Here is a 21,189-nt window from a genome sequence, read left to right as displayed (position 1 = left end):
AACTGAACCACCCAGGTGCCCTTTCTCCTCTTATTTCAAGGCCCTGGTGGCAGCAAGGAGTGAGTGTCCCTGGGGTTGTCTCTCCAAATTCCAAACAAGGTCAGCTGGAAGGCCCAGATGCCTTGCATAGGAACTTCTGAAAGTATTGACCAGTCTCTCCAGGGATGGACCTGGGCATCAGTGTTTTTCAAGCTCTCCAGGGTCTCCTGCCTGCTGTCTGCTCCCTCTAAAATGTGAGAGCTCCACATATAGGTGGTCTCTCAGGGCTGTGTTTCTGGAAGCTGAGTTCTGGGTGGAGAACCAGCCGTGACCTGTCAGGCGAGGGCGAAGGACCACATCGGGGAGAAGCCAGAAGGACTTCACATTCGAGGAGACTGGCTCTTTCTGGAGCTCACCAGAGGAGAACAAGCAAGAAGGAAGCTGCATCCTTCCTCCTCCCCCCAGAAAGGGCATGCTGTGCCCCACCAGAAGTGTCAGGCACCTGTGCTCCTGGAAGGCACACACAGTGTCCCACCCCCCTTTGTGTCCCCAGCCCCCGTGCAGCACAGGGCACGGAGCAGGTCTTCATATGTGTTATTGGTTGGATAAATATACACTCTGTCCCCTTAAAAGAAAATGCTGACCAGAACGTCACCCACACCTGCGAGGCGACTCTGGACCCATTGAAAAAGCCTGTGTTTGGGGAAGGGAACGGCATTCATAGTTTCTGAAGTTTCTCAGGTGGCTCTAATGTTCAGCCTGACTGAAACGGAAGCCAGAGTGGTTCTCAAAGTGTGGCCCAGTGACCTCCGGAGGCGGTTGTAGAAGGCCGGCTCCAGACCCACCGGAATCAGATCATCTTGGGGAACGAAGGCAGAGGGTGACGTGGTTTGCAGTTCTGGCCGCGGAGACAGGTCAGCCTGGGTGTGGATACTGACCGTCATTTATGAACCGGTAACCTGCGCAACTTACCTCACTGTCTGTGCTTCGTTTTTCTCAGCTGTGCGATGGGGCCCTCATAGAACCCTCGGGAAGAAGAGAGGCGATAATGCGTACAAAGTCGTCTGACACAGAGGAAGTGCTTCAGAAATGTTAGCTTTTTAGGTGGGGACCCCAGGGGTCACATGTTTACCAAGCACACATGGTTCTGATTTCCACCACAGTTGGAGACCTATCTTGCTCCTAAACCCTGGCAATATTTCCCAAACTTCCCCAGAGCCAGGAGAGCGAGTGACCTCCTCCTTGGGCCTGTGGGCTAGCCTGACCAGTGTCACACGCACAAAATGACTGCCTTTTTAGGTCACACATTCAGGTGGATTTTACCTTCACCTCCGTCAAATTTCCTAAAGCTGCTTTTAGTTGAACGTATAACTTCATTTATACGTGGAACTGTTGGAGACATAGAAACATAACCTATAAATACCGATTGAGAACACCGCCTGGGTTCTCATCCCCGCTCTGTTATCGCCGTGTGACCTTAGACGAGTGAACGCCCCAGAATTATTTCTCATTGTCATCATCTCATATAGACAGTACAAATATCAGCTAGGAATTTTATTTGTGTTGCCAGCTACTTCTAGAAGTTTAACTGATCCTCCAAGAAGAGGAGAGTCCATCCAAGCCGACTGCATGACCTTCCCCTCCCCAGTGCAAGTCGACCCACAAACCCAGGCGTCCAGATACCTCCAGTTTTGGACACTCCGCTCTAGAAGAAAGCTGGATTTGGGTGGCGTCCCAAGCCCTGGAGTAACAAGACTGCCCGATAGAATGAGCCAGTCTCAGAGGCTTCCTGGCTTTGAGCAGAAACAGCCAGAAAGGGCAGGACTCCAACATCAAACTCTCATCCTCTGTCCTCGATGTCACCCTTAAAATTCCCTTCTGCACTGCTCCTTGGCTCCTGGGTGGGTGCATTTAATCCCTCACTCTCCTAATCTGTCTGGACCCCTCGACCTCACCCTACCCACCTCCCGGTTCTGAGCACACACTGCCCTTGGCCCCTCCTAGACCACCAGAGTTACCTAGAGTTGTGCCTGAACAGGGTCAGAGTTTCCTCATGTCTCTGCTAGACGTGTCCTGGGATCCCACCATCCCAAACATGTGTGTGTGCATCTCTGTCCCTGAGTGGTGTTTTTCCATTTGCCTCTGAGTGGGCACATGGTATGTGAGTATGAGTGGCGGGGTGGGGGGCGGGGGGGGAGGGGGAGATGAGCTCCTCCAGGGCTGTGCAGATCCCGCCCTTCCCCCCAGTATCTGGAGAGGTGGGGAGCTGCACCAGGTAAAACAGCAACCCCAGGAGGAGGTACGTCTCTTTCTACTCTATCTCCATCCCTCCTTCGCTCCCCGGAATGCCACGTTCTTCCTCCCTTTGCCAAGTCTGCAGAATGGAGACACCCAGAGGCGAGGTGAGGCAGGGAGACCAATAGGTGTATGTCTGTCCAGTGGACAAAAGTTTGGTCAGCCTGGTTTGGAAGGAGCGGAGTGCAGGAAGTGTTTGCTCTGTGCGTCTCTGGCCCCTCTTACCTATGGGCAGGCAAAGGCGATGCCCTGGTGGCAGCGTAAGGCCCCCTGAGTGTTGTCAGGCTTGGGCAAGGGCTCCAAAGTCTTCCTTTGTGGTGGCCACATCAATCCTATCCCCTGCACCCCAAGCCGAGCTTCAGAGGCCTCTTTCTTGTAGTTCTGGAAAACAGGCACAAGACCCTGATTGTTTTAAGTACTTATTGTTGATCAATAAGTACAGGGCCAGGAGAAGCCCTCTTTGTCCCACCAGGCGCCTCGTTCATCCCTCCACTGTCTTTCTTTCCAAGATCCCCCAGCGCACCCAGAAATTATCTGCCCACAGGACAACCAAAAACTCCCCTGTCCCCTTAAGCTGCACCTGCTTCACCCGTTGAGCATTGGAAGCGCTGAAATTCTCCTCTCAAACACTGATTAAGTTTATTGCTTCCCCCTAGTAGGTTCTTTGGCCCTGCAAACACCCCTTCAAAGAGGAACACTATTAGTCACCTTAATATGCGTGGTTGTTATCAGATCACTTTCCTCAAAGACTCAAAGCGCCGGCTGCAGGAGCCGGGCGGTGCCGGGAGTGGCTGCTGGAATGGAGGACCACGGTGACCAGGACTAAAGTCCCCAGGAGCAGCGTGTTCTGCAAGGCGAGCCAAGCGTTGTGTCCTGCAACAGGAGGATACTGAAACCCCTGCCCTGCCCGGTGATTCTAGTGTCTTCTCTGCTCTCAGCCTTAGACCTCTGGGAGACACTTGGGCCCCCTCCCCCCACCTGGCCGGAGCTCCAGACACCCCGTGTTTATGTCAACAGAGCGGTTGCTGGAGGATGCAGGCTTCTGCCCGCCAGGGGGGTGTCTGGTGCCGGCAGCCCGTTGTTTGTGTACCTCGTCTCGGTAGTGACCGAGAGACGGGCACGCCCAGGCTGGGTCTCTGGGGCAACGCGCTGTTGGGGTCCCAGCTGTCCCTGCACATAAAGCACCCACTCCATCAATGAGCTCCCAAGGTGTCTTCTTTCACAAAGTGAGAATTTAAACCTTCCCCTGGTGAGGCTTCTATTTTCCACTAGCCCCCTCCTGGCCTCTACTCCCTTCCCAGCGAGGGCAGCGAGGCAGCAGACTGAGACCCAAGGAAGAGCTGTGCCTGGTCCTGTCCCCTACTCCTCAGCCACCTCCAGAGACCCTGAATTTTTTTTCTGAAATGACCCTGGGAAAAGGGACAGGGAGAGACAGCCTGCGGCTCACCTTGGGCCAAATCCGGCTCCTTCCAGTCACTGCCACCCGGAGTGAAGGGGGCTGAGGCCTGCAGGGACAGATCACAAGAATTCCTTTTTTGGTTTCCATCCCCATTCACCAGCTGCTTTGTCTCTGCACCTATACCCCCTACACACACACACACACACACACGCACACACAGACACACCCCCCACATAGACACACACGTGCACGTGTATCCCTCCTATACCAACTGCTTCCAGAGCCCAATCTCCCTGAAGAACACTTTCTTCCACTCTAGTCCGCTTCTTGCCCCGCCTTCCTCAGAGCCTGACCTCAGGGGTCCTGGTATCAGTAGGGACTGAATGTCTAAGGAGCAACAATGTGACTCTGGCAGCACGTAGCTCAGCTACCACTAGCTGCGTGACCTTGGCCAAGTCACTTAAGCTCTCTGTTCTCAATTTCCTCACCCGTAAAATGAAGATAACAGTAGCACCTATCCCAACATCCTGGTGAGGAATAAATGGGGTAATGACATGACCTACTTAGACCGGTGTCAGGCCCCCAGGAAAGGGCCATGCTAGTGTGAGCTCTCACTGTTACTGAATCCCAGGCAGCATAACACACTGGGAAAAGCCTAGAACTTGGAGGCTGGGTTCAAATTCCAGCACCCCACACACAGGCCTCTACTGTGATCTTGAACTAAATAACCTATTTCCCAGTCTCCTCCCCTGCAGGAGGGGCAAATGGATAGAAACCTACTGAATTGAAGAGTGTTAACAGGGGGGTTGGGGACTGCCTGCCCTAAAGAATATCCTGGCAGCTGCAGGACGTGGAGCCAAGCTCCTGGCACCTGATCTCCAGATTAGTGGCTGCCTTCTGGGGCCTTCAGGGGAAACTGGTCCGACTTGGAAAGGAGAGCCAGGGACCAGCCAGGAACCAGGCCCCCAGGAGGTGCCATATATAGCCAGACTAGCTCAGAGGGCTTCTAAGGATGGTGGGTGGGGCAGGGGCCAGAATGGAGCAGTGGAAAAGGAAGCTGTCAGTTATCAGTCCAGGGGAAGGCCCAGGGTGCTCTACCAAGTGTCAAAGGAAAAACTGTATGTGGGTGTGGTGGGAGCAAGGGGTCCCCTCTTCAGAAAGGGACCAGCCTGGGTCCACCCCTGCATCAGCTCTACCATCACTCAGTCAGGGAATTTGCACCACACTGTTATTTTCTCCCCACAGGTCTTTGGGAGCCAGCCCTGTCTCTTCTCATTTGCATCTGTTTGACCCTCCTGGAATAGAGAACAGTAACTTAGCTGGCATCACTGAGGCCCAGAGATGCTTAGTGGCTTGGCCAAGATCACACAGTGAATCAAAGCTGAGATGGGGGCATGGATATGAACTTTGTACCCTCTCCCAATCCTGATACACGACAGCCAAAGTAGGAGACCCTGTCCTCAAGGGGGAAGTCTTCCCCACAGGGGGAATAAGGCGCTGGAAAAAAAATCCCTCCTCCTCGCTTCCCTCCCCCCAGACCTTTGACCTCTCCTTGGTTACTCCAAGCCCCTTGCTGTAGCCGTGACCTGGAAGTGGAGAGGGACACACGCAGATGTTGATTAAGACATGTATTCATCAGAGGGGCGCCTGGGTGGCTCAGTCGGTTGAGCGTCTGACTTCGGCTCAGGTCATGATCTCACAGTTCGTGAGTTTGAGCCCCGCATTGGGCTCTGTGCTCAGGGCCTGAGGCCTGCTTCGGATTCTGTGTCTCCCTCTCTCTGCCCCTTTCACACTCATGCTCTGTCTCTCAGAAAATGAATAAAATGTTAAAAAAAAAAAAAGACATATATTCATCAGAGCTGGCTGGGTGCAGTCCTGGGGATAAGAAGTATGCTCAGAGGACCCAGACTTAAATCCCTGTGTGATCTTGTGCAAATCACTTCACCTCCCGGAGCGGCAGGTCCCTACTTGCAAAACGAGGCCGGTATTACCCGCCTGTGTGAGACTGGCGTGAGAACGGAATGAAATGATGCATGCTTGAGTGCCCCCCTTGCAACAAGTCCTGTGAGCTCCCGGTGAGGCTGTACCTCCTGCGTCTCTGTGTTCTTGGTATTTCCTACAGTGCGTGGCACGCAGGAGCCCTTTATAAGTGTTGGTCAAATAAGCGAAGGAAGTGAACCCTTCGCATTTAAATGGTATGTGTATGTGTGTGTGTGTGTGTGATGACCAGAATCGTAATAACGTGTGTTTGCCTTGTACCCGCGATCACTGCCTTTTCTTTGTGGACTCGGGCACTACCACTACCACCCTGTTTTACACCCCCAGAAAAACGCCTGAGAAAAATAATCTCTGCACAAGTGCCTTCAGTAATCAGCCAATCAGGTCGGGTGACCATAGGGTTGATTGTCAATACCAGAGCGCTATGGGGAGTGGATGGGGCATGAGTAGTAACTATACCTGGACAGCAGGTAGAAATTATGACCATCCAAGCAAACCACAATGCTTGGGCATCATACAGGGCACTGTGCTGCTCAGGATTCTCTGGGAAGAGAACCCCCAATACTCCAAACTGACCTGACTCCTATTGTCTAGTCAGACTGTGGAAAGGTATGCTCCCTTTCCACCACCACCACCCAGTCCCACTTGGAGCATGGTTCTGACCAGTGCCCAGTGTTCTCAGTTTCCTCACTTTCAACCTCTAGTGACCGTGACCCCACCCTTCCACTGCCCTGAGAATGTCCTAGAGTATTTGCAGTGCCCCAAACATGAATGCCTGTGGCCCCTGCTAAGCATCCATGATATGAATCTGCAAAAAGGTATCTGTCCATCTTCCAATGCTATTTCAGCTCAGGGATTTTTCTAGGGGCCCCAGGTCTCTCATTACTTTCAGTAGGCTTAGAACTGGTCCCTCTGCTTCTGCTCTTTGGTCTATCTTCAACCAAGCAGCCTGGCTGATCCTGTAAAAATATAAGTCAGACCATGTTCTCATGTGTTCAAAGACGGGCTTCCCATATCACTCAGAGAAAAAGTCAAGGCCCTTAGAGTAGCCCATAAGGTCGCACCTATCTCACCCACACTTATCTCTCTGGCCTCATCTCCCAGGACTCTCCAGTCGCCCAGGTGTCCTTGCTTGTTCCGCAAACACACAAGGAACGCTGCCTCCCCAAGGCCTTTACACCGGGTCTTCCTCCCCTTGGAACACTTTCCCCTTAGATATCCATATGATTATTCCCCTCACAACCTTCAGCTCTTAGTTGTTTCCTTTTCAAAGTGCTTGCCTGGCCACTCTATAAAAATATAACATCACCTCTTGTCACTTCCGTCCCCCTCACCTTACCTGCCTTTTCTCCCTGGCACTTCGCACCTGCAAATAGCCTATAAGTATATCACTTATCTTACTGATTGTCCAGCCCCCTCAAGCTCTGTGGGGGCAAGGGTTTTCATCTGTTTTGTTCTGTGCCATAGTCCCAATACCAGAACTGGCACCTGGCATATAGTAGGTACTCAACAAATATTTGTTAAAGGAATAAAGGACTGACCGAGAGGGAACATACCATGGAGGTCAAATGTTTGGCCTCTGGGATACAAAGGCCTGGGTTGGAATTCTGACTTGCCACTTTCGGGGCTGCACGGCCTTAGGCAAGGCCCTTAACCAGCCCTTCTGGGAGTCCAAGTTTCCCTATGTGAAACACAGGATGATACAGATTGCCTCCCACGGCTGTTGACAGTCTGATTTCACACATAAACCACGAAACTCACTGCCTCTCTTCTTTCAAAACCCTTGGAGCTCGTAAACAGCAATATCGCTAACTACTGGAGGCTCCCAAACCGACACTGCATTATGGGTTCATAACAGGCAAATCGGCGTCTGTTCCCTTTAAGTAACAGCTCACAGTTTCTTTCCAAATTGGCAGCTCTTATCCCACCCCGTCTCAGGATGCTCCTTTCCTGAACCCGCCAGTGGGGGAGGGGGTGGGTCTCTACAAGCACCCCGTTCAACACAAGCCTCATCCTGCTTACACTTCTGAGAGCATCTCCCCCAAATCTCAGGATGCTCACCTGTAGGCCCCTTTTTCCACGCCACCCACCCCCGCCAGTGAAGCTGGAAAGGTTGCATGGGAAACAGAGGGAAGGATGTAAGGCGGAGGGGAAGAGGATGAATACATGTGTGAGCTAGTGGGGGAAGGGAGAGCAGGCCTCGCCATCCCCACCTGCCAGCTTCCTGTCTTTGCCTCCTGATAAATAGGGGATACTAATGGCCAGAGTTTCCATTCCCCCCATCCCTTCACCCGCTGTCACTCAATTAAAAAAAGATAGAGGGCGAGGGCCTGGGGGAGGGGCAGAGGGCTCTGGTTATAAAGCCTGTGGCCAGGAGGTGAGAACACTAAGCCTGGCCTGCCCAGTGCTCCCCAGGCAGATTTAGCTGCTGACAGCTGCTTGGGCCTCTGCCGCCAGGCCCTGGCCAGGGAAACTCACCACCTCTCCCCTTTCTCAGTGACTGCGGAGCCACAGTCCCTCCATGGCCCAGAAAGAAGAGGCCGCTGCGGCTGCTGCGGCCGCTGCGGCTGCTGCGCCCGCCGCACCCGCTGCACCCGCCTCCCAGAACGGTGAGGATCTGGAAGATCTGGACGACCCTGAGAAGCTGAAGGAGCTGATTGAACTGCCTCCCTTTGAGATCGTCACAGGGTGAGACCTGGGTGTGGGCCGGGTCCCTCTCCCTAGAAGAGTGTGGGCTGGGGCAGGCTGGGGGAATTTAGGATGGGAATAGTAGGGGTCAGGGTCACAGACCTGCAGCCACGAGCCTACCATGCATGGTAGGGGCTGCGGGGGACACAGCTGCAAATTTCGCTTGGCCTCTCGGGGTGACACTTTGGACCCTCTAACCAGGGGGAGGGAGGGCAGCTCCTTAGAGGCAAGGGCCCAGAGAATGAAACCACCGCTTGGGCCTCCTGGTACCAGGATGCCTCCTGCCTCTCCAGATACAGGCTGTCGAGTCCTAGGGAGTGTGGTAAGGACAGGGGATGACACAGGCATATTTAAAGATGGCCCCAAAGTACCTCCTCCCTCGACTTCTCTCTGTTGCTGAGAGGGCCTCTCCTCTATCTGTATAGCTCTCACTCTTTCTTTAGAGCTTCTCTCTGGAGTGAAAGATCCTGAGACAGGGAAAACAGACCCACCCTTTCCCAAGCCTGAGTGAGAAGCATTTTTCTTTCCCCCTTATAGAATTGAATCTGCCCACGGGTTCTTCACATCCACCCCCAGGGAAACAATAGTTACAGCACAGGTAACAGTCCAGGGCCAGAAGCTTCTGGGCAGAAGAGGCATTCCACCCTCAGCCACAGCCCAGAGGAACAAGGACCCTGAGCAAACGGTCTCCAGGCCCCAAAGAGAGGCCTACATACAGGGTCCCTCTGTTTTGTCCAGATTATGACATCTCCAGGAATAGCACCAAGTGGTCCTTCCTCCTCTTTCCTCTCTGTTCCTTTTGCAGAAGACCCTGCAAAGATCATAGGCAAAGAAAAAGGGGATACATAGAGCCATATTCCCTCCCTCAGCTCCCGGGCTTCCTTCATGGGAGTCCCAACAATGACCACAAACAGAGGAGGGTCCACACTAGGAGAAATTTCAGGAAAAATGGAGGCATGATGTCCTCAGGGGGCAGAGGAGCCTGGGTGGCCATTTGGACTTGCTGTTTGAAGCTTGGCAAGTGATTTTCCAGTCCTGGCCTTAGTTTTTTCATTTGTGACATGAGGAAGTTACACTAAGTTGATCCCTAAGGTCCCTTCCAGCTCAGATATTTTCTGATCTCTACGAGAACCTGAGGGGAAAATGCATCCTAGTTCCTAAAGGAAGAATTCAGGCGAGAGCCTGGAACTTGCATTCACCCGTGCCCAACCGACCAATGTCACCCTCCCCCTAGGATTAAAGGAACAGAGGAGCACAGACTAATATAGACCTAGGGAGGGCCTAGGGTTACCAGGCCAGGAGGCCGCAATCCAGTGGCTCCCTATGGAGGAGATCCATTTTCTAACCTCTAAGGCTGCTGGTCTGTGCTGCCCTTGGTCACACACCAGCACATGCACACCCACTCTATGCAGTGTTATGATCTCCCCAGCGCAGGGGCAGGATAGGTCCAGAACAGAATTAGACCATGTGTGTTCAGTTGAACATGCTTTGCGGCCCCAGGGTGGTTGGTCCTAAGGGTTAAATCCTCTGGTGCAGTTTACGTTCATCCAGTTTACATTCATCCAGTTTACATATACTCGCACTGGCATGAGCCCATTCAACCCTCAGCACAGGGCTGGGAGAGGGGGTTATATTGTTGCCACTCTACAGATAGGGAAACTGAGTCAGGGAGCCTCAGTAATTTGTTCAAGACCACAGAACCAGTACGTAGCAGTCTTCTTCTGACCCCAGCCAAGTGTTCTTTCCAAGGCCTCTTATTCATTCTGAGTCCCAGATTTCCCAAACAGGGCTCCACCTGCCTCCATCTGTGAGGTCTACTCAGAACCTTCTCTGACCCAAGGCGCAGAAAAAGAGGTGCAGCAAGGTAGTCTTCTGGGTGCTCTGAAAGCAGTTCAGGACGGAGGTGGAGCCCTGAGAGTTTCCTGGCCATAAGTAACAGCTGTGGAGATCTGTCTCCTGGGCCCCTCTGGGTAAACAGATGGCTTAAAATAGCCCAGAGGTGCGGGTCTGTCTGTGCATGGACAGGATGAGGGAACAACTTTCCCCTCTTTTCCTCTCCAGATACCCTGGCATCAAGGAGGTCAGCAAAGCCGCTCCTGTCCTAGCCTAGACTCCCAGAGGGGATGGGTCTGTCTACACGGCTCCTTAGATTTGGGCCACAAACTAGCAGAAGAGGGAGCAGACAGAGGTGAGGTGAGGTGAGGAAGGCGTACCAGGTAGGAATAAGGAGATATGCCCCATTTGTCACGATTCTGGCTTGAATACGGCACTCAAGATAGAAAGCAGACCTAAGAACATTAACAAAATAACATGGTAGGAAGTGCTAGAAAAAGGTCAAAAACTGTCGTGGTGTGCCAAAGCCAACTCACGATGAGAACGGCCTGTATGCATCTCTTTCCAATTTTGCATTCAGTGACTTCATGTTGGTTTCTTGAAATCTCTATAGTGGGAGTATTTGCAGAAATCAACAAATGTTAGAAATCACGACTGACTTCCTTCCTTTCTTTCTCTCTTCCTTCCTTTCTTTTTTTCTCTCTTCCTTTTCTTCTTCTTTCTCTTTCTTTCTTTCTTTCTTTCTCTTTCCTTTCCTTTCCTTTTCTTTTCCTTTCCCTCTTCCCCCCTTTCTCTCTTTCTTTCTCTCATAGAACTGGGTGTTGAACCAGCACACCAAGGAAAGAAAGAACCCTCTAAACACAAAAGGAAGAGTAGAAAGGGCTCAGATTTGGTTATGCTTAAGATTGAGCTCTGAAGGGTAAGATTTGAGGCCCAGGGAAGGCACCATCCATCAGTACCAGGTTTAATTTCTTGCGTGTTGACCATTGTCCAAACTCTAAGAGGGTGGATCACTCGACCTATCTTTCAGATGGGAAAACCAAGCCTCAAAGGGATGAGTAATTTGCCCAAAGTTAATGGATGGAGTAGGGTGTAACCCCAGGGGTGTCTGACTCCAAATCACCACACTGCATCTTAAAAAGCCATAATGGGAGGCTTTTTATATTCAACAAATATTTACTGAATAGGAATCATTTATTTACTGCCCATTTCCCCCACTAGTATTTAACTTCCATGAGGCCAGGGACTTTGCCTTTTAACTGCTTTATCCCCAGCACAAAAAACAGTGCCTACCTCCTCATAGACACTCAATAGGTATTTGTTGAGTAAGTAAATAACTGAACTGATGAACAAGCACCTATTGTATGTTCGGCTCCCTGCGAGGCATCGGGATAAGGCACTAATTGTAGGGAGGGCTTCTGAGAGGAGAGAAGTTCAGGATACATGAAGACCCAGCAGCGCTCGGTGTAGAGGAGAATTCCACGGGTTCGTGCCTCTCTCTGAACTCGGCATGCTTGAGGGAAGCTCTGGGGCATCAGAGCTAGTTGTCCCCTCATCTCTCCATCCCCGTGATGAGCAACTGTGGCTCTACCTAGCAGGCCCCCTGGCTGTGTGTTTGTCTTTGTTGGTCTCTAGTTGTGTTGTATATGATTTTGCATAAAGCTGAACCTGCTATCAAAGGGATTTGCATGGAACAGACATAAATGGCACAGACAGTGACTCCTTTCAACCACTTCTTTAGCTACCAGAGGTTGGCTCTGGCCACATGGGGAACACAGAGAGGACATGCAGGGTTCAGAGGAGAAGGGAGGGCAAGGAGTGAGGGCCTTCGACTCCGCTGTGAATGCCACAAGCCTCTCACGCCTTGCCCTGGTTTCCAGAGCATGTTGGGAAGGCTTGTCCCAGAAAGAATAGAAGACAGCCACTGATTCTGGCCTCCCTGGCTTCCACCGAGGCTGGGGGAAGGTCAAAGCTCCAGCATGAAGACAGTGCCTCCCAGGAAAAAGGCAGTGAGCTGCTCAGGGCTCACCAAGGGCAGAATCCCATCCAGAATTGCAAATCAGGAGCCAGCAGCCCAGCAAACCCCATCTGGGCTCTAGGAAGTCAGGCTGTTAGAACTCTCTGCTTCTAGTCTCCTTCTGACCGTGCCCACTCCTCAGCATCCACTTTGAAAGTGGTCTGGAAAAGGGAGAAGGAAACTGAAACCAGCAACTCTTGCCTCTTTTGAGCAGGGCACAAAAGGTCTGGCGAGGAAAGCTGAGACAAGTCAACACTCAATGACCTGTGAGTAGATTTTCCACTCCATGGATTATTTTGGAGCAAATGTTTAATCTCAGACCAGTCTCTGCTGCCTTCCGGGTTGCTTCCTTTCACCGTATAGATTTCTGCTTAGGGAACGCAAATATTTTTAAACATGAACGTGAGAAAAATACGGTATAAATATATTGCATGTGTTCACATCCTTGCTCCCTCCATCAAGTCGACCATGCTCCAAATGTTCTCTCCCAGATATTAGGATTCTTGGTTTCCTGCCTAGAGAACTGCAATGCCCAGTAGCCTGGGTCTCTGCAAATGAAGTGTGATTGACTTGTGTGCAGGAAGTATGAGGACGTGGTGCTTAAAGAAGGGGGAATGGGGGGGAAGGAATAACACTGTTGGTTTCTGTGCCTGAAGCAGTGACTGAGCCCAGGTGAAGAAATCTGCTACCCACATGTTTCTCCTGACCACCATGCCAATAAATCCGTGCGCGCGCGCGCGCGCGCGCGCGCGCACACACACACACACACACACACACACACACACACACACCACTTCAGCAGTTAAACACCCGCTGGGGGGCGACAGCAAGGGCTATAAGTAAATATGCTACTCAGGCATCATGCTACTAGGAAAAAAAAGATGTTTATGATTATCTAAGAAATTAGTGTCACTATTTCCTTCCTTCCACTAGCAGGCATAACAGTGTTGACTTATTTTGTGATTCTATAAAATCACCCAAGATGACCATATTGTCTAGCTCCCTGGAGAGCTTTCAGCCCTCTCCCACCTCTGTTCCCCTTCAGGGCCTGCTGTTTCAGCCTGTGGGAGGCCCAAAGGACCTCATTTGCCCCTTATGGTCCTTCTGGAAAACCAAGAAGCCCACTGAGAAGCCAAGCAAGCCCAGTTTTTGAACAAGCTGAAAGGAAAGACTGGGAACCAAGACTTTCCCTGACTTTCCTTTTTTTTTTTTTTTTAATGTTTATTTTTGAGAGAGAGAGAGTGCAAGCAGGGGAGGAGCAGAGAGAGAGAGAGGGAGACACAGAATCCAAAGCAGGTACCAGGCTCTGAGCTGTCAGCACAGAGCCCAACACAAAGCTTCAACCCATGAACTGTGAGATCATGACCCGAGCTGAAGCTGGACGCTTAACCTATGAGCCACCCAGGAGCTCCCCCCGCACACTCCCACTTTTATTTCAATATTGACTTTCCTTTGCCCCTTGAAAGCATTTCCCTTCCTTAGGCACCTAGTCCAGAAGGCCCTGCTGAAGCACAGAGTAGGCTATTGGGCTGCTGGCCAGAGGGGTGGGAAACTGATATTTATAGAGAGGTGAACTTTCTTCCTCTCCCTTGGGTTTCAGGTTTCTCTGGGTCTTCTCCTCCTGTGGAGGGAAGAGGAGGAGGGGAAAGCATCAGAGCTTAAGAGAGGCTGGGAGAAATAGCAGCCTCACACTAGCCAGCCAACTCGTAACTATATGCTGGGCCAAGTTCATACTCTCACTGCGCTGCATTTGGCCAAGTTGGAGCAACACTTTTGGGGGCTCCAGAAGGAAACCCAAGGGGCCACACAGGCAGCTATTGGTGAAGCCCCCAACCAGCCACACAGTTGTGAATACTTCCAAGGGTTTTGAGAATCCACCATACGGTTGGCTCTGGATAGATTTGGGGGCAGGAGAGTGTCTGGCAAATGGCCTTGAAGAGCATCAAGTGTTTGGACAAGGAAGGTAGGCTCTGTGCTTCTCAGGAGAAAAAAAAAAAAATCCACTCTGGAAAGTGAAGGTACCATTTAGCAGCCAGTAAAATCTAGGCGTGGTCTTGAAGGGTGACTTTCATTGGGGAGAGCTCATTATAAATGAATTCCCAACAGGGATTGAAATAGGAGAGGAGAACCATTAGGCCATCCATTCTCCCCAAATGTTAAGTAAATAATAAACACATTTGACTGGGGACAGAGGGGTTTAGAGAGCTAAGTATAGTACCCAAAAGAATCCTGGGGCCAGGTCCTCAAACACATCCATCTCCACAGTGGAAACTGAACTTGACAGTAAGAGATATGGGAACTTGGGTGGAGCAAATTTTGCGATGGGGGTGGGGAATACAGCAGGGAAACAGCTCATGTTTTTTCAGCTCTTTGGCACCTGGCTGCTTAGCCCTAAGAAGACAAGGCCCTGGGACATCCGGGATTTCCCTGTAGCCCTGGGAGTTAGAAAGGGAAGACATGTAGGGCAGTAACAGCAGAGTTCATGGTTGCCACAGGGTGTCTTTTGGGGCAACTGCAGAGATTACTTAAGAAAAAAAAAAAGAAAACATTCAGCCTCTCCAAGCCAGTACTCAATCCCCTCCTCTCGTCACTTTTATTACGTCCTTCTTTACTCAAGAGGCTGTAACAATTTTCTGCTGCCGCCTAAATCAGGGCTAAACATTCAAGAACCTTGGTGCCTTGTCCTCCATGGCTCCCTGTGCATTTAAAATTAAAATGCTCTCAGCTGTCTTAGCCAGAGTGGAGCTGCTAGCTTATAAGCATCTGGAGGGTAGAGGCCAAGTCTTTATTTATTTATTTATTTATTTATTTATTTATTTATTTATTTATTTATTTTGACATTTATTCCTTTTTTGAGAAACAGTGTGAGTGGGGGAAGGACAGAGAGAGAGGGAGACACAGAATCCGAAGCAGGCTCCAGGCTCTGAGCTGTCAGCACAGAGCCTGACACAGGGCTTGAACTCACCAACCATGGTATCATGACCTGAGCTGAAGTCGGACGCCTCACCGACTGAGCCACCCAGGCACCCCCCAAGTCTTTTTTGACTTTGACACGACTCAATACTACATGTAACCTAAACTCTATCAAGGTACTCTTGGATAGCTTGACCTCAAAGATAAAAGCTTCTTGGACACTTATTGTGTGACAACCCTCCTTCACCTGAGGGAAAAAACAGACTTGAGAAAGTCACCTGGAGAGGCGGGCACTGTGCATTGTGGGCCAGCCCAGGCCCAAGATGAAACAGCCATGAGCGACAAGGAGGAGAAATGGAAGCAGGAAATGTTCCGCAAAATCTTCCAGAAATGGAAGCAGGAAATGTTCCGCAAAATCTTCCTCTTGCTCTATCATGAGAAATTTTACATGCTTGCTACTTTGTAAGATTGCTATTTTAACACTGCTCTTCCAACGTTGCCACCTATTAGAATCATCTGGAGGGTGTGTTTGTTTGTTTTTTTAATGCTGGTGCCTGGGTTCCCTCCAGACCTTCTGATTTCATTGCCTTGGCATGGGGCCCAGGCACTGACATTTGTAGAGTCCTCTGGGTGATTCGGCTATGTAGCCCCCCGCGAGAGAGTGACTGCTTTAGAAATGCAGGCGCGTGCTGTGTGTTGGAGGGATGGTGGGGCGTTTGGAGACCCTCACTATTGGGGTGACCTGAATGCACACCTCCAAATTCTCTCCCCTGCTCCAGATAACACCTTTCTGAATTCTTTCACGCCGTGTGGTCGCTGATGCTAGCCAGGGCAAGGCCGGCTTTGCCCGGGAGAGCCGACGTGTCTCTGAGGCACCGAGGCTGGAGAGCCACCTGCTCTTAGACATAAGCGCTCATCCTTCTTTCTTCTCCCCTGTCCCCTCTGCCCTCTCGCCCCACAGGGAGCGGCTGCCCGTCAACTTCTTTAAGTTTCAGTTCCGGAACGTGGAGTACAGCTCCGGGCGGAACAAGACCTTCCTCTGCTACGTGGTGGAAGCGCAGGGCAAGGGGGGTCAGGTGCAGGCCTCCCGCGGGTACCTGGAGGACGAGCACGCCGCCGCCCACGCCGAGGAGGCGTTCTTCAACACCATCCTGCCGGCCTGCGACCCGGCCGTGCGCTACAACGTCACCTGGTACGTGTCGTCCAGCCCCTGCGCCGCCTGCGCCGACCGCATCGTGCGGACCCTCGGCAAGACCAAGAACCTACGCCTGCTCATCCTGGTTGGGCGCCTCTTCATGTGGGAGGAGCCCGACGTCCAGGCCGCGCTGCGGAGGCTGAAGGAGGCCGGCTGCCGGCTGCGCATCATGAAGCCCCAGGACTTCGAGTACGTCTGGCAGAATTTTGTGGAGCAGGAAGAGGGCGAGTCCAAGGCCTTTGAGCCCTGGGAGGACATTCAGGAAAACTTCCTGTACTACGAAGAGAAGCTGGCGGACATCCTGAAGTAGGCCCACCGGGCCCAGCCTTGCGTGAGTCACGGCGCCCCTGTGGTCTTGTTAGCCTTGAACTTGGGTCGAAGGCTGGCGGGCAGGTGGCAGAGTGCGGGAGGTTTGGCCCGGCCAGGAACGAATTTCCCTTCTCTGCTCTGGGGTGGTTGTAAACACATTTTACATCTATTGATTTTTGAGAGACAGAGTTAGTGCCCGAGTGGTGGAGGGGCAGAGAGAGGAGGAGACCCAGAATCCGAAGCAGGCTCCAGGCTCTGAGCTGTCAGCACAGAGCCCGATGCGGGGCTCGAACCCACAAATCGTGAGATCATGGCCTGAGCTGAAGTCGGACACTCAACCGACCGAGCCACCCAGGCGCCCCGTAAACACATTTTAGAAGATCCCAAGTTTTCCTTTTCTCTTAACTGCAAATTCGTCTCCCTAAACCCTTTTCGTTCCTACCCTGTTGTATCAAACGAACTTTCCCCAGAACTTTGTAATACTCAAAGGTTGACAGGAATCTTCAAGCTTTGGTGAGACCGAATGACCTGCCATGGTCCGACTGTCCCTCAAGAAGCATGCCCCCACTGGCGTTGAGTCCAGACTTACTGACTCTGGACATCTTCTGGAGGCCCTGTTCCCACCCCCAATTGCAATCTTACCATTCCATTGTCCTGTAATGTAGGCTTTTCATTCCTTCAAATGTAATTTTTTCATTTGGGGTACTTTTGAAAGTCCCCAAACGGATTTGTATTCAACTTATTATTAATTTTGCCAGAGAGGCTTTCATGTTTTCAAATAAGTGGTTTGGCCTTGAAGGAGACCAATAATTTCGGTGTGAATATACAACACAAGAACATTTTTCTTACTTTGAGAAGACCTCAGCGGAACTCATAGAAAAATGCTGTATTCAGGAATGGGGATACCACAGCAACAAGTTCCTCTATGCAGGAATATAGAAAGGGTTAAAAAGATGTTTGTAAATGAGACAGCAGCTCAGAAGTAGCCTCCTACAGACATCAAGATGTGATAGAACTGGAAGTAAAGATTAGCTATTTAGGCAAATAATTAGGACACAATTAAGGCCAACTTGGCCTCTTGCTGAGGGTAAATTAGACTCTCACAGAAACAGGCCGATTACCCTCAGGAAAGAGGGTAAAAGATCCTTTGCTAACTTTTTTTGAGTTCGGTCTGATCTAGTTTGCTCCCGCAGAAATGCTATAACCAAGTCCCTTCGCAAGGCCTGAGTTACTGATCAAGATCCTCCAGAAACGAAGAAAGGGTCTTTACCACCCTCTTCTCCAACTTAAATTCTGGAACAATTCACATATTAACAAAATGTGAATGCAGCATGCTTCTATGAAGCTTCTATGAAGCTATGAAGCTTCTATGAAGCTATTCAATTCACTCTTGGTGTCTCTCACCCTTAATATTCTTAAGAGAACATGTGGCTTTCACAGACACGTTTTTGGAAATATCAATGTACTGGAGCTCGATGTTGCCAGACGTCTGCTACTAGACATACACACAGGGTGCCTGATAATTCTCCAGCTGAGCATTTGCCAATCCGAGAGGACATGATTTTTGGCCATTTTTTACAAAAAGCAGGGCCCATTGAATTCAGTGAGAATATGGTCACATAATGCCACATGGTATTCTGTTCACATAAAATATGACACCGCTCTAGTGGTGGCGAGTGATAAAAATAGATTTCTAAGGGTGACTTCTGAAAATACCAAACTTTTAAATACCTTGAGGATTATATTAGTGTAGGTGCTATCACTGTAATTATAAACCCTACTCAGACTCCAGAATGATGAGTGGTAGCTTAATTTTAACTATAGTATACTTTCTTCTTAAATGCCTTTCTGAGTCACAGGCCACTTCTTCCAGCTGCCTAACCAGCAAGTCTTCAGAGATGCGTGTGTGTGTGCGTGCACGCGCGCGCACCTGTGCGCGCATGTTGTTTTTTCCATTAAGTTAAATAATTAGATAGCTAAATCTGCTATAAAAAGTAAGCATTTCAAGGAGGATTAAAAGGAGCTTTTAATTTTGGATAATTGAGGGTTGTATCTTACGCTAATCTAAACGGAAGTAAAATAGATAAATCAGTTTGAGGGGAAAGTCCATTTCCAAGTCAAATTATTTTAAAATAAAATATTATTGGACATGTTCCACATTATAAGCCTCTTTCCATTAGTGTACATGACCGTATTATCTGGACCCATTAACATGCTTCTCTGTACTGTATTTGAGTTATTCATGTTCATGAAGGGAAAGGTTAAAATGTACCCAGTTAAACAAACAAACAAACAAAAAAAAAAAAAAGGCATGAAATCCAGTTGTAATCTAAAAGCCCTAAAGAACAACTCCGCTTAATTAGAATACTAAGAAATGGGCATTTGTTAAAGAAAATTTGCCCTACGTTTCTTATTCCATCTTTTAAAAAAAAATGACAGAATAGAACTTAACCATGTATCTAACTCAAGAGAATAGAATTAAAGTAGAGATCTTCTGGGGTTTTCCCTGTGTGAACCACACCAAAACATGAATAGAGCAAACCTAACACTGGGAACAGTGGAAATCACAGGCAACTGGGGGAGAAATTCAGATTGCTGGGGAGGGCACACAGAGACCTCAGCTCAAAAGAAACTCTTCATTGGGGCCAGCAGAGCTCTCAGTAACATGCTTTCTTGTTTTCTCACTAAGGTCTGCCTGCTGCCACCAGGAGACAGCAGTGACATGTATGGCCATCTGGGACATGTCTGACTTCCTAATACCACTTGAGCTGGACAACATTGGACACCAACCAATCCTTCTGCACAGGCCCTCCAAGGACTCTAAATATACTGCTCATGCTGTAAATCATTTAAGCCATGGCTCTCTCTAAGGCTGCTCTAAGGCTGCTCTTGGGAAAAGTGAGTTGCAAGGAAAATGACAACTGTATATGGGCCGCAGGCATCTGTGGGGCTGAGGGGCCTAATTATTCCCCCAAATGGGTTGCTCTGAGGCAAAGAGGCTCAGACCCAAGGTTTGTGCAGATCTTTGAAATATGTCCGGATGTGTATTTGTTTTTTTTTTTTTTTAAAGAAAGATAGCAACATTAATAAAAGAAGTGGTGTGGTTTTTCTGTGACCAGGTTTTTTAGGGAACTTGGACATTTAGAAGTTACTATGTACAGTGAACAAGTCCTAGGAATAGGGACGTTCCCAGGCTATGAGCCAAGCCAGGATATTAGAAAGTGGAAGGGAGGCTTAATCCAGGGCTTGTCCAGGCAACACAGGATACTAACTCTCCTAGGCGGACTTCCCACCCCAGTCTTGACCTTTATCCAGTATTTTCTTCTGTGATTACTTGTAATTGAGTGCCTTTTCCCTTCTCTGAAGACAAGGAATATGGCAGAGGGTGAAACAAAGGCAGGGGAAATCTGTTTACAAGATATCCATGTTCCGACTGCCAACTAATAAGCAATTAGCGTCTTAAGGAGAGGATAAGTAGGATTTCAATGTTCAGACACACATACTGTAGGACTAGTTGGTATGTGGTACTCGATGGTGATGGCAGGATGGTGTCAAGTCTCGTTTCTTAAAAGGCTTGAGTCTTATGGAGAAGCAAAATTTCACATGTGAATTTCTGGGTGTTTGCCAAACTCTAACTAGGTTTCCAGGAATAATGTGCTCATTCTATCAGACCATGCCTCTTCTTCCCAAGCTTCAAGTGTGATAAATCATCAGAATTTGACCCCAAGACTATATGCAAATGACAAAGCACTTTATCGTATCCCTGCTGAGTCCCAGAATTCCACTTACAGCCAGTCCTCCACAAGACTAGTCTTTGTTCAAAGAATCATCAAGGCTCATACTCCATGAAAAAAATTAACCCTAATTCCTTTAAATGTAGAAGCCTACAAAATCAATGTTTTGAGCCAAAAGCAAAGATTTATTTGCATAAACAAAATACTTTCATTCTAAGTTTGCTCTTACCATCCCACTCTCATTCTCTGTGTTGTGTATTTAGACATTTCTTTTTCCCCCTTCGGTTTTACCATATGTGGACAGAAGTGAAGCTTCAAGAAAGCCTAACAATGAACTTGGCCCTGCACTACCCCTACCCAACAACATGAACTTGTCTGTTCCAGAGATACAAAAGTGAAGTACTTTTTGAAACTGCTGCCTCCTATCAGGCTGCAGTGTGATAAGAACACGAGTCTAAAGTACAAAGATTATATTTAACTGGTGTTTCCATAGTGTTTCAGCAACTCCCTTCTGAAAACCAGTTCTTTTATCTTGAGTAAGCAGCAAGTCCCAGGACAGACCCAGAATTCACTCTAGGGAGAAAATCAATAGTTGGTCTCGCTATTTTAACTTTTTAAAAAAAGCTGATTTATTTTGAGAGAGCGAGAGAGCCAGCATGCAAGCGGGGGAGGGGCAGAGAGAGAGGGAACGAGAGAATCCCAAGCGGACTCCGTGGTGATATGGGGCTCAGACCCAAGAACCATGAGATCATGACCTGAGCCAAAACCAAGAGTCGGGACATTCTACTGACTGAGTCACCCTGGGACCCCTAACTTTAATTTTTTTTAT

At 49.6% G+C, this 21,189-nt stretch overlaps 1 protein-coding gene and 1 long non-coding RNA gene across 3 annotated transcripts; one reads left to right on the top strand and one right to left on the bottom strand.

The window, feature by feature from the left end:
* Window positions 1-220: 220 nt before the first annotated feature.
* Window positions 221-3,269, bottom strand: LOC109271803 (uncharacterized). The gene is made up of 3 exons (XR_002082122.2): window positions 2,983-3,269; window positions 2,500-2,655; window positions 221-1,005 (listed from the first exon to the last, which is right to left on the bottom strand). It is a non-coding gene; the product is annotated as an uncharacterized LOC109271803 (long non-coding RNA).
* A 4,791-nt stretch (window positions 3,270-8,060) lies between these two features.
* Window positions 8,061-19,732, top strand: APOBEC2 (apolipoprotein B mRNA editing enzyme catalytic subunit 2). Of its 2 annotated transcripts, none has more exons than XM_053905055.1 (3): window positions 8,061-8,359; window positions 16,084-16,643; window positions 19,312-19,732. In XM_053905055.1, exons 1-2 carry the CDS (start codon window positions 8,193-8,195, stop codon window positions 16,625-16,627), a joined length of 711 nt encoding a protein of 236 aa, XP_053761030.1. In that variant the 5' UTR covers window positions 8,061-8,192; the 3' UTR covers window positions 16,628-16,643; window positions 19,312-19,732. The 2 variants fall into 2 exon arrangements, with proteins under 2 accessions (XP_053761030.1, XP_019312584.1); XM_019457039.2 differs by having other exon boundaries at window positions 16,084-16,648; window positions 19,316-19,732.
* Window positions 19,733-21,189: the final 1,457 nt, after the last annotated feature.

Source organism: Panthera pardus, unplaced genomic scaffold (genome assembly GCF_024362965.1).
Source record: "Panthera pardus isolate Hobbes unplaced genomic scaffold, ASM2436296v1 HiC_scaffold_17, whole genome shotgun sequence".
In the NCBI taxonomy this organism is placed as follows: domain Eukaryota; kingdom Metazoa; phylum Chordata; class Mammalia; order Carnivora; family Felidae; genus Panthera; species Panthera pardus.
This window is presented reverse-complemented; position numbering and strand designations above follow the sequence as displayed.

What these genes read in the sequence shown, in the direction of transcription:
- APOBEC2 (XM_053905055.1), top strand. Translation starts at nt 8,193, where the DNA reads ATGGCCCAGAAAGAAGAGGCCGCTGCGGCTGCTGCGGCCGCTGCGGCT. An exon ending in CCCTTTGAGATCGTCACAGG is followed by an intron (nt 8,360 to 16,083) that starts GTGAGACCTGGG and finishes CTCGCCCCACAG; the next exon opens with GGAGCGGCTGCCCGTCAACT.